At 41.1% G+C, this 16,488-nt stretch overlaps 1 protein-coding gene across 1 annotated transcript in view; it reads right to left on the reverse strand.

Annotated features, from left to right (window-relative positions):
* Positions 1-4,790: 4,790 nt before the first annotated feature.
* LOC119811420 (40S ribosomal protein S27-like) overlaps positions 4,791-16,488 on the reverse strand; it is a 33,738-nt gene continuing 22,040 nt past the window's right edge. Inside the window, exon 2 of the mRNA XM_042054870.1 lies at positions 4,791-5,029. Within this exon, the coding sequence (XP_041910804.1) occupies positions 4,791-5,029 (239 nt within the window). The remainder of the gene's footprint in view (positions 5,030-16,488) is intronic.

Below are 16,488 nucleotides of genomic sequence, written 5' to 3' on the forward strand. Positions count from 1 at the left end.
AGCACTGGGTACTCTTTCAGATGACCTGGATTTGATTCCCAACATCCACAAAGCAACTCACAACCATCTGTAACTCCAGCCCAAGGGATCTGATACCCTCTCTGGTCTCTGTAGGTACAAGGCACACACATGGTCCTGACATATATGCAGACAAAATATCCATACACGTTAAAAAATAATGTAAATTTTAAATGTGCATGAAACAGAGATAGATAGACAGACAGGGCACAAGTGCCCTTGGACATCCTGGAGCTGGAGTTACAGGCATCTGTGAGCCAGATGTGAATGCTGGGAACTGATATTCAGGTCCTCTAAGAGAGCCACAGGTCCTCTGTTGAGCTCTCTCTCCAGCCCCTGGGAATATTCTATCACTGCCTTTTGTAACATCTTCAAGAAATATAGGTAGAGCTGGTGATAATAGTTCTGGCTGCAGAAACATGGCTAAAGGAATCCTTCCATGACCTCACTCCTTAAAAACACATTGATCTAAGGTGTCAAAAGCCTTTAATCCCAGCACTTGGGAAGCAGAAGCAAGATGATCTGTGAATTCAAGGCCAGCCTGATCTACACAGTGAGTACCAGGTGGGCCAGGGCTACACAGAGACGCTGTCTCAAAGAACCAAAATCTAAAACATTTTGCTCTAAACTTCACAACGTTCCTGCCAAATAAGTACTTTTCATGGATGGAGGAGAGGGCGGCCCACTGGCTAAAACATGAGTCAGGAGGACTTTGAGAGTACAAGAGCTTATCCTGTATGCAACTGTGGTACCTGTTCTTCCCTGAAGGTAAAATCTATCTAGGTACACAGAACTGTTTCCGTTTCTGTTTTTAGAACTGGAAGTGAGAAGTAATGATGAGGTTATCTAGATCTTCTCATTCTTTTAATTTAATTTGGTGTGGTATTGGTGGGGGAGGGGTGTGCGCGCACACAAATAGAGAAAAATGCTGGGTGTCCTGCTTCATTACTCTCCATCTTATTCCTATGAGAATAACTTGAAACAAACAAGTGGCCTTCCTACAGCAGAAGCTAGGCTGGCAGCAGCAAACCTATGATCCACCTGCCCACCCCACCCCCCAGCCCTGAGTATGCCCAACACACTTGGCTTCTTACAGGGGTGCTGGAAAATTCTAACTCAGATTTTCATGCTTGTATAGAAAAATGTTCCTAGATGCGTAGATAACTCTCCAGCCCCCAATTTTCAAATTTCTTTTTAGAATGTTATTATTATTGTGAGTTCGTGATACGTATATGCGGGTGCATTTCTCAGGGGGCAAGTTTGTGGAGACAGCTGACTCCTACTTTATAGGCTCTAGGGCTCAAACTCAGGTCTCCAGGTTTGGTATCTTCTCCCACTAAGCCCTCTGGCTGGCCTTCCCTCACCCCCTCCCCATTTCTTTACAGCAGCAAACAGGTATTATTTCTACAATAAACAAAATAACTCATCCCAACCCTAAAAGAAGGAATGAGTTCATCAAACCTTTAGATCCAATGTCTAAGATCATTCAGTGTTCATAAGGTGAAAAAACACAAACACAACTTAAGAACCACTGAAAATGTACAGCAAGCTTCACAATACTCGTGATTTCATGACCATTCATCAGATATCTACTGAGCACCTATTGTGTGTGACGTGCCACACACACAAATATGAGCAAGCCAAGATCCCTGTGTCAGAAGGCCGAGCATGCAAGCAACAAAAGAGATGGCCCATTGTCCTTATTTGCTCTGGTTCTTGTTAATACCTGTTTTTCCCACAGTAACTTTTAAGATTTCTTCTTCTTCTTTTTTTTTTTTTAAGTTTTTTAAGTCAAGGTTCCTCTTTGTAGGCCTGGCTGTCCTGGAACTCACAGAAAAATCCAGCTGCCTCTGCCTCTCATGTGCTGGGATTAAAGGTACGCACCACCACCACCCAGCAAGACTTATTTAATTTTCTATGTATGGGTGGTTTGCCTGCATGTACATATGTGCACTGCATGTGTACAGTATCCACAAAGGCCAGAAGAGAGTGGCAGATTCCCTGTAACTGGAGTTACCATGTGGGTGCTGCAAATCAAACATAGGTCCTCTGCCAGTATTCTTTTTTTTTGTTTTTGTTTTTTTGTTTTTGTTTTGTTTTGTTTTTGTTTTTCGAGACAGGGTTTCCCTGTAGTTTCTAGAGCCTGTCCTGGAACTAGCTCTTGTAGACCAGGCTGGCCTCGAACTCAAAGATCTGCCTGCCTCTGCCTCCCGAGTGCTGGGATTAAAGGCATGCGCCACCACCGCCCAGCTCTCTGCCAGTATTCTTAACCACTGAGCCATCTCTTTAGACCCAGCTACAGTTAATTGTTAATAATGCCCCTTTCACATTACCTCCCCGTGGGGATATCACACAATTATTGTATTTATTAAAAATAACAACCACTGGGGCTAGAGAGATGGCTCAGAGATTAAGAGCACTGGCTGCTCTTCCAGGGAGTAGGTTTGGTTTCCAGCATCCACATGGTAGGTCACAACCACCTGGAATTTCAGTTCCAAGGGATCTGACACCTCCTTTTACTTCCGAGGGCTTCGGCACACACATGATGCACATACATACACTTAGGTGCACATACATACACTTAGGTGCACACACATACACATAACATTTTTAAAAAACAAACTACTGTTCCTCTAGGGCAGTGGTTCTCAGGCTTCCTAATGCTGTGACCCTTTAACACAGTTCTTCATGTTGTGGTAACCCACAACCATAACATTATTTTTGTTGCTATTTCATAACTGTAATTTTGCTACTGTTGTGAACCATAATGTAAATATTTGTGTTTTCCAATTATCTCAGGCAACCCATGAAAGGGTCAGTCAACCATCAAAGGGGTCTCAACTCACAGGTTAAGAACCACTACTATAGAGACTTAGGTCTGTAAAATATGTCTTTTTATTTTTTGTTTGTTTTTGTTTTCTGAGACAGAGTTTCTCTGTCTAGCCTTAGCTGTCCTGGAACTAGCTCTGTAGACCAGCCTGGCCTCGTAATCACAGAAATCCGCCTGCCTCTGCCTCTCAAGTGCTGGGATTATAGGTGTACGCCACCACCACCTGGCCTACTTTTATTTTAAAGGCAAGGTCTCATTATGCAGTTCTTTCTGGCCTGAAACTTACAATGTAGATTAGGCTCAAACTCACAGAAATCACACAGACAGACAGACAGACAGACAGACACGCCTGCATGTGCGCATCCCTCTCATTAACTCTACCTCCTGCCTGTGTGCTGGGATTAAAGGTGTACAAATCATCCTGGCTTTCTTTCATTTTTAAAATTTTAATTTAAAAATTTTAAAGAATTATTTTATTGTTTGAGTATTTGGCCTCCACATATGTGCACCATATGCATGCCTGGTGCCTGAGGTCAGAAAAGAGCACCAGATCTCTTGGAACTGGGGTTACAGGTAGGTTGTGAGCCACTCTGTGAGTAGTAAGAACTGAATCTGAATCCTCTGCAAGAGCAACAAGCGCCCTTAACCACTGAGCCAACTCTCCAGCTCGCTAAAAAAATTTTTTTAAGGCAAACTTTTATTTCATAGCCCAAGCAGGCCCTACTTACTATGTGGCCAAGGCTAGCCTCCAAGTCATAACCTTCCTGCCACAGTTTCCATGTTCTGGGATTACAGATATACAGCACCATCCTTATAATTAACTCTAACAACCTATATTTCCTTATTTAGACAAGGTCTCTTTGTAGGCAAGGGTGACCTTGAACTCACTATGTAGTCAAGGCTGGATTTGAATTTAATCTACCTGGCTCCATCTTCTGAGTGCTGGCTAACATATACCACCATGCTGAATTATCATGTCTATCTTTAACTTCAGTTTTTATTTTACTTGAGATTTTCACTTCTTCCTTTTTCTTTTCTTTCTGTCTATCTGTATGTGGTACTGGGGTTCAAACCCAGGGTCTGGGTCCATGTTAGACAAATACTCCAATACAGAACAACTAATCATGTATGAGATTTCTCAAATTATATAAAACAGTATTTTAGATAACTTACTTTGATAAACACACACACACACACACACACCTACCTATTGCATAATGAAATCAAACCTTTGCTAGAATCAAGAGTAATGTCTGTGGGGATTGACGTGACAGCTCAGTTGGTAATGTGCTACCTCAGAATGGGAACCCGAGTTCAATACCCAAAATACCCAACACCTGTGTAAAAACCTGGAGGTAGTCCTTTAATCCAGCACTTGGGAGGCAGAGGCAGGTAGATCTCTGTGAGTTCGAGGCCAGCCTGGTTTACAGAGTGAGTTCCAGGACAGTCAGAGCTGTTACAAGAGAAACCCTGTCTGAAAAAACAAAAACAAACAAACAGAGCTGGTGCATATTTATGATTTCAGTACTAAAGAGGCGAGAGACAGAATGATCCCTGGAGCTCACTGGCCGACCAGCCTAACCTAATGATCAATGAGCGCTGGGTCCCAGTGAGATGCTGTCTCAAAGTATTAGGTAGATGGCTTATAAGGAATGACACCCGAGGCTGAGGTCTGTCCCCCACATGAATGTACACACCACACCACACACACACACACACACACACACACAAGCAAGCACAATTCAACCCTACCCACCCCACATGCGAATAAATAAACTCTGATTTTGGCTATATCAAAATGTACCTTTTTTTTTTTTAAGTTTTTTTTGACACGGGGCTTCTCTGTGTAGCCCTGAGTGTTAGATGTGTGTGTGTGTGTGTGTGTGTGTATACACTTTTTAATCCAAAATGTGTTTTTGAGAGGGCTCCCACTCATCTTAAATCAGGTGCTTTCAGTCTGTTTCCCCCTGAAGGGGCATCCTTCTGTCAGCTGTGTTTTTCCACCTGTGGGTTGACAGAGGTCAACAGAGCAGCCAAAACACAAGACGACCATCTGTGCACGGCTAAAGACCATGGCGATGTTATAGCACCCTGGGCACTTCACATCCATAAAGGAGAAATTGGGACTCTGCACCAGGTGCTTTTTCTTGTGTTTCCTCTTCTCTTCTGGAGAGGGGTATTCTTATATGGAGAAAATCACCTCCGGAAAAGGAGAAATTTCTTTTTGTTAGTATTCCAGCTAATAAATGAATTATACAACTGCATATTGCCCTGCAACTCCTGACGAATGAATACCTAGGCAATGCTACTCAAGGGCTAGATAACAATACAGAGAAAGAAACAATGTTTCCTGCTAGAATTGCATGCTATTGCCTATTAAATAATCTTTCCCAATTGCAGGCAAGAATTGAACGGTAATCTGATCAAGCATGGAAAGTTAAAACCCAATTTAGGGCCATAAAAAGAATTAAGGAGTATGTCACATGACATCAAATGGATATAATCAGTAAAATTCAGACTATAGGAAACTATACAACAAGTGACTGCATTTTAAAAAAAAAAAAAAAAAAAAAAAAAACTGCAAAGGTGGGAACAAGGTGAAGCACCACAGTCAACCAGCCCAGAGATCTAAAAGGACTTAACTGGATTAAGCGACTTGCAGTGCCCTCCCCTCCTGGGGCTGCTTTTTTATTTTGAGACAAGATCTCTACATAGACCCCGCTGGTTTCAAATAGAGATCTGACTGCTTCTTCCTCACAAACTCTGGGATTAAAGGTAATCAAAAAGTTTGTTTTTGAGCATAACAATAATGGTAGTTGTCTTTTTCATTTGTTTTGTGGAGTCAGAGTCTCATGTTGCCCATGATGGCCTACAGCTCCCTCTGTAGCCAAGGATGACCTTGAACTGGTCCTTCTGCCTCTACTTCGTGAGTACCAGGATTTTAAGCATGTGCTACTGGGCCCAGTTTTCCGTGGTGTTGAAGGTCAGACTCAGGACTTCAAGAATGCCAGGCAAACATGCTATCAACTGAGCTACACCCCAGACTGGCAGCTGTCTTTTTAAAAGAGTCCTTATATTGTTAAAAAAAAAAATAGTATATGAAATTGCTTCAAATTAGTGATGGGGGCTGTAGGTTGAGAAGTATAATGAACATGAATATTCATAAGCAAAACTAATTCCATACGGGTAAGTGAAACTGAAACTGGTTAGATGGATATATTAACTTAACATCTTTCTCCCTTCCTTTCCTACCCCCAATTCTTTTGAGACAGAGGACCTTTCTCGAGTCAACTTGTGGGTATCCTCTGGATGTTGCTGCCTCCGCTCCTGAGTTGCTGGGACTACAGACATGAGTCACCAGTGTCTAAACTTACATTTCCCTCTTCACTTTCTTATACTTAAGATTTTTTTAATATAAGAGTTTTATAATCTTTATCTCTTTGTTTGCTTGTTTTGTTGTTGTTTAGGGGATCTTGATTTTTTGTTTTGTTTTGTTTTTTGAAGCAAACTCTCAGCCTCTTGAGTGCTAGGATTATAATATATTTTTTCCCCTAAAGCAGTATTATCTCTCTTTGGGAGGGGGTGACAGTTTTGAGACAGGGTTTCTCTGTGTAGCCCTGGCTGGCCTGGACCTCAGTTTGTAGACCAGGCTGGCCTCAAACTCAGAGATCCTCCTGTCTCTGCCTCCCAAGTGCTGAGATTAAAGGTTTATACCACCACCACTTGGCCAGTATTACCTTTTGAGAGACTCTTAATATCATATTTTAAAAATATATGGAGGGCTAAAACTTGATAACAGAGAAAAAATATTACAATGAAACCCAAAGTAATTTTTGTGAGCACATCACCTTTCCTTCTATGGAGAATCCCTTCCCCATCATGCCCCATCATAAGGTCCTAATCGTCCTTCCAATCCTTGCTGCACAGCACCTACTCCTCGAGCTTTTCATGACCAGGTCTGAAAGAGCTTCCAGCCTTCTGGAAAGAGCAGACAGATCAGATCTTCTCCTTCCCTAAATTTTCATAATAGAGAGCTCACCTCAGCATCTTGGTCTCAGCCTTCACCTCAGTATTTTCATGAGAACCATTTTCTCTAATCCCACTATGAGTTAAGAGCTCTTTAAGGGAAATACATGCTCCCAAGACACCCAATGCTACGATCTGCCCAAGGCACTCACAACACACACACAAAACCAGGACTTCCCTTACCTCACGAGTCTCACTGATAACTGTGACAACTGCCATACATCTTTCCTGCTTTTTTACTCCAAAAACGGAAGATGTACTTCACTTCAGATTTACTGTCCTCTCCCTGCCCCCTGCTTTTGTAATGGGACTCTAAAGTTGTCCCTATGTTATTGTTTCTTAGAATGCTTAAAGAAGTTTTTTCAAAAAAAAAAAAAAACACCAGTGGAGCTGGCGCTCAGTTAGCAGAGCTCTTGCCCAGCAAGCAGAAGCCCCTGAGCGGGGCTGCAGCTGCACTCAATCTCTCAGCACTCAGGAGGTAAAGTGAGAGCAGGGTAAGAAGTCCACATAAGGCATTAGGACAAACTCGGGCTACATGAAAGCCTGTTCTTAAAAATAAAAAGGAAGCTAGAGGGAGTCCTCAGCAGTTATGAGAACTGGACATGGGTTCAATTCCAAATCCCACATGTAGCTCACTACCACCTGAAATGCCTGCCGTGCACATGGTATACAGACAGACATACATGCAGGCAACACAAGCAACACATCCATACAGTCCCGTTTTGGGTTATTTTGGTTTTTTTGAGACAGGACTTCTCTGTATAGCTCTGGTTCTTCAAGAACTCACTCTGTAGAACAGGCTGGCCTGGAACTCACAAAGATCCGCCTGCCTCTGCCTCCCAAATGCTGGGATTAAAGACCAGACCATGGGCCACTACCACCCAGCTCATACAGTGCCTTTAATCTTCCAGAATTTGGGAGGCAGAGGCGGGGGCTCTTATTTATTTACTTAGGTTTTTCGAGCCAGAGTTTCTCTGGGCAACCTCAGCTATCCTGGAACTAGCTCTGTAGACCAGGCTGGCCTTGAACTCACAGAGTTTTGCCTGCCTCTGGTTCCTGAGTGTTGGGATTAAAGATGTATGCCACCACTGCCTGGCTGACAGGGGGTGTTCTTTATGACTCTGAAGTCAGCTTGGTCTACAGAGTGAGTTCCAGGTCAGTCAGAAGTACATAATAAGACCCTGTCCCAAATAAATAAAGGAATGAATACATAAATATATAAATGAATAATCCATAACCTAAAATAAAAATTATTTTAAAACAATTCATACTTTTAAAATGTAGTTTTATTTATTTAACTTTATTTTATGTGCATTGGTATGAAGGTGTCACATCCCCTGGAACTGGAGTTAAGATAGTTGTGAGCTGACATGTGGGTACTGGGATTGAACCTGGGTCCTCTGGAAGAGCAGCCAGTGCTCTCAATCTATGAGCCATCTCTCCAGCCCCAAAACTAATTATTTAAAAAAATTCATATCTGAAAGCTGGAGAGCTGGCTTGGTAGTTAAAAACACCTGTGACTCTTGCAGAGGGCCCAGAGAGTACTTTGTCACCAAGCTGACCAATCTGTGCCTGATCTTCAGAACCATATGGTAGAAAGAACTGACTCCCCAAACTGTCCTCTGGTCTCCAAACACACAGAAAACAAATAAAAATATAATTTTAAAATGTCATATCTACTTGATGTCACCAATTCCTTCTTTCTCTGCCATAAAATCATCTACTAAATGGAATGACTCAAGTTAATTTAGTGAGTCTGGATGAGTGGCAGCAGTCAGCCTCAGCAGGGGGTCTATGCACTGAAATGCCCAGTGAATGATAACCAATGGTATTCTGCCTCAACGCCAGCGCCACCAGATAGGGCTACAATGAGGGAGGCACTTGCCTAGAATGCATAAGGCCCTGGGTTCAGACCCTAGTTCTAGAAACAAGACAACCCACAAGATATTTAAATGCTTAGCTGACAATCAAAGTACCTACATAAGAGACTCTTGACTGCCATTCTCAATTAGGTCAACCTCCCAGTAAATGAAAATGGCTGTTCCCCTGTGCTCCTGGAGATGAGAGCTCCTAACTACACTGGGAAAGGCAGCACTGTGTATAAAGCACACTTACAGATGACTAATCATGTTTCTGCAGGAACATAAGGAGGGTGGAGAAAGTTCTCTAGCCCTACCTTAAAACTGCCCTGGGCAGAATTGTCTATGAATGTTAAAAGATAATGCTTTTAGATATTAATGTTGAAGATATTGTTTAAACAATTTCTACTTGTTTAAACAGAGATTCATATATTATGTATATAACACATATGTATATAATAAATTTTATAAATAAAATTAATCTATGACAAGGTTCAGGCATTTAATGTTTAAAAGCTTAATTCATTTTCAAATAGAAAAAGTATGTAGGCCAAAAAACTAATGAAATCTGAACTCTGAAATCTAGTTAAAAGGAAGTAAAGTTGGTTTCTTAGTTCTGAGAAACACTGCTACATAAGACTTCATCAGTGGAGGAACTAAGAAAAGTGCAGATAGCTTTTCCAACCTTTTCTTCCCTCCTTTCATCTCCTTCTATCCTTCCCCCAAGCCCCATAGGGTCACTATGTAGCCCAAGCTGTCCTCTAACTCATTAGTCTCCTGAGTGCTACTTTTCTGTTTACATTAAATCATTCAAATTCATAAAAAATAACTTACTGTAACTGCCTATATAAAATTATAATCACCTTAAAAGATTTTCTCTGCCAAAAAAAAAAAAAATCTACTTTGCTTTTCTCAAAAGAGACATTTTTGGGCTTTGGTTGTCCTGCTGTCCCTCCCAGCCTCCACCCTGCACTGGAAACGTACATTCCCAGCTTATTTGGTAAAGATTATCAATGAGCAGATGGGCTTGGGTTTTCACCAGAATCCATGTACAAACATATGTAAATACGTTTTATGGCTCAAGTCTCAAAATGACTAACACCAAGATAACCTGACTGACTTTTGGCATTAACTGGCCCTGCTGCCGACAGCTCACGACACTGTGCATCTGGAACAACTGGCTGGAGTGCAGTTCAGCGCTTTCCCTAACTCTAAGGTGTAAGGACATGTGAGTGGGACAACCCTATAGCATTATCTATTGTAACAAAAACTTTAAACAACAAAAATAAACAATACCAATACAGAAATATTACAGAACCATCTGCATTTATGGTATAGATATATATTGACTGAAACAGATTAGGTCCATGTGGAGAAAAGGGATTTCAGAATATGTGAGAAGGAAACCATGTTTTGGGGGGATACACATTAGGGTCCGACCTGTGAGATGGATCAGTTTCATGCAGTTCCTTATGCAGCACCACAAACACATTCTCCCTGAGCCTGGAGCCTGCTTGCTAGCCAGTAAGTCCCTGGGGCCTTTCTACCTCCATTTCCGTGGCACCACATTCTCACACACAGACAACATGTGCATGCAATAATGATTAAACTTAAATAAAATTTAAAAATTAAGAGACAGACACGGTGGGTGGTTCACACCTGTAATGCCAGCATCAGCACTGGGGAAGTAACAGCAGTGGGGTAGCCATGAGTTCCAGCCCAGCACGGTTTTATATGAGAGTTCCAGGCTAGCCAGTGCTACACAGTTAAAGCCTGTCTCAAATACAATAAAATTAAAACTCAAGGAAGTCAGATTTGGTGGTACAATCCTGAGGCAGGAGGAACCTGAGTTCAAAGCCAGGGTAGGCTACACAACAAAAACTGTTCCAAAAACACAAATACTGCACTACTGCACTAGTATCTTTTTATAGTGGTAAAATATACACCATGTGACCCAGTAGTCCCCCCAAACCTGCCTGTGAATGTTATAATGACTCTGTTTATAATCACCAAAAATTGGAACTAATCCAAATGTCTTCAAATGATGAGTGATAAACAATTAGTGGTACACTCAACAATGGGATATTACCTAGCGATTATACCCAACCAACTGCTAATGTGCACGGAAACATGGATACACCTCAAAGACACTGCATGCAAGAAGTCACCTTTATAGGTAACATACTGTATGATCCCAAAAGACAAAGCTACAGCAATGGGGGCTAGGCTGGGGGTGAGGGGATGATGCAAAGGGACAGGAGGGAGATTTGGGTGGGAATTATACTATACCTTGATTGTAGTAGTATAGCTATACAAGGGCATACGCATACTGACATACACGAGTTTCTAAAAGTCAGAAATATTTATGGGATTTAAACCTTTAAATTACTTTTTCAATGGTGAAACTAAAATAGTTTCAAAGTTTTTTTTTTATCAATGCAAAGACACAGGCACCTTGGAGCCAAGTAGTGGATGTACATGCCTTTAAGGCCAGCATTTGGGAGGCAGAGGCAGGTGGATCTCTGAAGTCAGACCAACCTTGTCTACAAAGCAACTTCCAGTACAGCCAGTGCTACATAGGGAAACTCTCTCTGAAAACAAAAACAAACAAACAAACAAACAAACAAAAAAAGTCATCTCATAACATTAGCAACTGACCTGTTGGAAAATGGGAATGATAATAATTGATAATAATAATATGATACAATAATATTTGGAAAGATCCTAAGAAGATTAACTAGTAAATGCTATATAAGTTTGTTAAATAAACATGTATAAATATGAAGTATAAACAATTTGGGTATAAAAATGAAAGACCACTCCAACTAAATAATTTGGAATTTTGTCCTTGGGAAGACTAGGTTTTGATTATTGTTATGCATGTAACCTAGGTTCACTGTGAGCATAAGTTTCTTGCCTCTGCTTCCTGAGTGTCTCTGAAATATCATCTAAATTCATTCACTGATTTCTATAGAAACATATTTACTACTGGGTCCTTGTATTTTTATTCTATAACCGTTCTACATGTACACTGCTGCTTAAACAAGACTGCTGCTAAAGGAAATTATACTATAGAGCTTTAAAAAGTCTTCTGGGGGCTGGAAGATAGCTTAACAGGTAAAAGTGTTTGCCGAGAAGCTTGACGACCTGAGTTCTGTCCCCAGAGCCCACATGGTGGGAGGAGAGAACTGACTCAGAGTCCTACAAATTGCTCTCTGACCTCCATATGAGCACTAAGGCAATGCAGCTTGTGCACTCCACATACACGGAAAGATTTTAAAATCTTTCCATATAGTCACTAGTTCTATCAGTTTTACCCAGTATAACAGGATCCAGTAGTGAATGTATGCATGTGTACATGTTATATATTAAGCAATGTTAAGCATACAGTCTTATAGAAGGTCATCAATTTAAATGTGATACAAAATGGAACCCAACCTTAACCCCTTTTGGAATTTCAGGTATTGAAAGAACTACCAGTCTGAGGAGGATAAGGCCATACAAATAATGATTTCTTTAAATTATTTCATCATGTGTATATGAGTCCATGTGGTACTATGAGCACACGTGACACAAGAGCCTGACGAGGTCAGAAGAGGGCACTGGATCCCCTGGAGCTAGAGTTACAGGTCGTTGTAGACCTACTGATCTGGACACTGGAACCAAACTCAGGCCCTCTGCTATAGTAGTAAATGCTCTCAACTACTGAGTCATCTCCCAAGTCTATATATATCATGATATTATCACTATGTTTTCTACTCCCTTTAATTTAGCGAGCAGTTGAACCTCTATTTTAAGATCTTACTCCTTGGGGCTGGAGAGATGGCGCAGAGGTTAAGAGCATTGCCTGCTCTTCCAAAGGTCCTGAGTTCAATTCCCAGCAACCACATGGTGGTTCACAACCTCCTGTAATGAGATCTGGTGCATGCACGCAGACCACTGTATATTTAATAAATAAATAAACAAACAAATAAATACTTTTTAAAAAGAGGTTACTCTTTGTGAAAAATACAGGGCAGTGGTTTTTCTTTATTTTTTAACCTTTATTTTTCTTTTTTTCTTTTTTTTTTTCATGGTTTATTTTTTTTTTTATATTTAAAAATTTCCATCTCCTTCCCTCCTCCTCCCCCTCCCTCCGCTCCTCCTCCCCCTTCCCGCCCCTCCTTCTCCCCCTTCCCTCCCCTACCTTTATTTTTCTTTTACGTGGAGAGGTGTTTTGCCTGCATGTATGCCTGTGCACCATGTAGATGCAGTGCTTTGTGGAGGCCAGAAGAGGGCATCAGATCCCCTGGGACTGGAGTTATGCAATTATGATCTACCATGTTGGTTCTGGGAATTTTACCTGGTCCTGTAGAAGAGCAGCCAGTACTTTTTTTTTTTTTAAAGACTGCTTTATTTATTTTTATGGTTTATTTATGTTTATTTTATGTACATTGGTGTGAAGGTGTAAGATCCCCTGGAACTGGATTTTCAGACAGTAGTGAGCTGCCATGTGGATGCTGGGAATTGAATCCCGGTCCTCTGGAAGAGCAGACAGTGCTCTTAACCGCTGAGCTATTTCTCCAGCCCCAGCCAGTACTCTTAACAGCTGAGCCATCTTCCAGCCTCAGCAGTTTTTCCAAACTGCCTGCCCAGCCCAATTAAATTTGTCTAAATTAAGCCTGAATAGAAACAGAATGCCCATGGAGAGCAAAGGTAAGCACTGTGGCATAAAGTTTTGATTCCGCTAAGGGTGTAGATGTGAATGAGTGAATGGCATGAGCGCACGTCCCGCTTATTTCTGTGGAGTCAAGGTCCAAAAGTTTAATACGACTAGGTGGAGACAATAAATATCAGTTCTAGATCTGGGCAGTCTAGCCTTGTAATAGGTGGCTTCTGTGGCATCTCCCAGAGCTTAGTGTACTGCCATCCCCAGGTGGCATCTTCAAAGACATTTTAAAAAATCTAGCTTTCTATGAGGTGGTGTGGTGGTCTGAATAAAAATGGCTCCCACAGACTCACAGGGAATGGCATTATAGGAGGTGTGGCCTTGTTGGCAGTATGTCACTGGGAGGTGGGCTTTGAGGTTCAGAAGTTCAAGTCAGGCCTAGTGGCTCATTGTCTCTTCCTGCAGCCTGCAGATCCAGATGTAGAACTCTCAGCTACCTCTCCAGCCTATCTACCTGCATTCCACCACGTTTCCCACCATGATGACAATGGACTAAACTTCTGAACTGTGAGCCAGCCCCAATTAAATGTTTTCTTTAGAAGAGTTGTCGTGGTCATGGTGTCTCTTCGCAGCAATAGAACTCTAACTAAGAAAGGTGTCAAAAGGACAGGGAAACGGAAAGGCAGACTGAAGACCTGACAAGCTGTAATAAATGCACAGTGCTTATTTCTTTGCCAAAGACTCACAAGAAAAAAAATCCCCCTATAAAATTGGATCATTGTACTGGGTATGGTGGCTGAAGCCTGTAATTCCAGCACTTAAGAGACCAAGGGAGAGTACTGCTATGACTTTTGAGGCCAGCCTGGTCTAAATTTAAGTTTAAGCTAGCTAGTGCTTCATAGTGAGACTAACTGATTAACCTAGTTGATTAAATATATTAATAGGGCTGGAAAGATGGCTCAGCCATCGAGAGCACTTGCTGCTCTTGTAAAAGACCTAGGTTCAGTTCCCAGCATCCACATGATGGCTCATAACCATCCTTAACTCTAGTTCCATGGGATCCCATGTCCTTTTTTGGCCTCCACAGGCACTGAACACACATGGTACACAGACATACAGCCAGGCAAAAATACTCATACACATAAAATAAACACAAAAATGTTAAAAATAAATACACAAGGAACTGGAGAGATGGCTCAGAGGTTAAGAGCAGTGACTGCTCTTCCAGAGGTCCTGAGTTCAATTCCCAGCAACCACATGGTGGCTCACAGCCATCTATGAGATCTGGTGCCCTCTTCTGGCATGCAAGCATACATGGAAGGAGTGTTATATACATAATAAATAAATAAATCTTTAAAAAAAATAAATACATAAACAAAACGGTCATTTCTACTGTGTATATATTTATAAATGTTTAATTTTTATATTTTTCCACTAGGCAATATTAGCATACTATATTATTACCAAGATTTAAATATTTCTAAATTTAAAGACAAAATTTAGGGGCTGGAGAGAAGGCTCAGGGGTGAAGGGCTGTTCTCCAGGGGACCCAGGTTCAATTTCCAGCACTCACATGGCAGCTCACAACTGTTTATAACTCCAGTTCCAGGGGATCCAACCACCTCACACAGACTACATGCAGGTAAAACACCAATGCACATAAAATAAAAATAAATATTTAAAAATGCTTAGGAAGATAAAATAAAATTTTACTACAGATATATATTAATATTAGGTCACAATCTGAAATTTTAGAGCAAAGACCACATCAAAATAATAGATTTATCTGCTTTAAAAAAATAAATCATTACTATTATATGTATGTATATATATGCATATATATTTGTGTGTGTGTGAAAATTTTTTCTTTGTGAAACTCTTTAGTTAAAGGCCATATCAGCAGACAATTTGGCTTTGCCCACTGGAAAACTGTATGGAGGCTGTTTTTTTAAAAGGCGGGGGATGGAGATGGCTCACTGGGTAAAGCATTTACCATGCAATTGCGAGGCCCTGAATTCAGCTCCCCAGAATGCACACAAAAACTGGGACTCAGTCATATACCTCTGTAATGCCAACACTCCTATGGTGAGATGGGAGGTGGAAACAGGAAGATCCTGGAGCCCACAGGCCAGTTAGCCTGGTGTATGCATAGGTAAACAGGAAACCTGTCTCAAGATGAGACCAACATCTACGCTTGTCCTGTGCCATCTGTACATGCACCCTGCACACAAACACCAACATCCATGAACAAACTTGCCAGGTGTGGTGGCACATGGCTTTAGTCCTAGCACTTGGAAGGCAGAGGCAGGCAGATCTCTGAGATGAATGGCCTACATAGAAGCTGCATAGAAATACCCTGTCTCAAAAATCAAACTTGTCCACTAAGCCTTATACTACAGCATACATATTTAGGACTATTTTTACTTAGAAAACAGCCTCCCTTATTTCTTCTCTAAGCCAGATTAAATGAGTTTCATTCACATACTAAATCTAATAAAGTTGAAGCTAAAGTTGTCACTTGCCTCCTAGCATCAGCCTAGTCACTGGTTTCTCAGCCTGAGCACTGTAAACATGTAGTTCATGGCTGTGGTGACACCTCACCTGTGTACTAGAGGGTTAGCAGTACCCAGCAGCACATTCCAAACCCCAGGAACAAAACAAAAAACAAAACAAAAACAACAACAACCACCCGCCAAAAAAATCTTCCGAGACATGGTCAAATGTCCTCTGCAGGCAAAATAAAGCACCTGTTGAGACTCTGCTTTACAGATGTATAGGTTTTCATCATTTCTGTGTTTGAGCAAAGGAGCTGGGTGGGCAACATCACTGCAATAAAGGAAAAGCATCTATTAAATAAGGTTTTTAATGGGAACAATAACGCCTCAAGATTTACTTAAGTGTGTACCTATGACAACTGCATCCTATCAGTCAATTGGTTGACAAGTTTAACAAATCCTAAAATATTCAAAGCAAGGTTTTGCTATATTGCTATTTATTTAGAACTTGTTGCACTAGAAAATATACTTTTATATGGGTCGTTTATAAAAATTATATTAAATAAATATTTTAATGACTAGCAATGGAACAATATACAGAGGTTGCTTTTT

Source organism: Arvicola amphibius, chromosome 4 (genome assembly GCF_903992535.2).
Source record: "Arvicola amphibius chromosome 4, mArvAmp1.2, whole genome shotgun sequence".
In the NCBI taxonomy this organism is placed as follows: Eukaryota; Metazoa; Chordata; class Mammalia; order Rodentia; family Cricetidae; genus Arvicola; species Arvicola amphibius.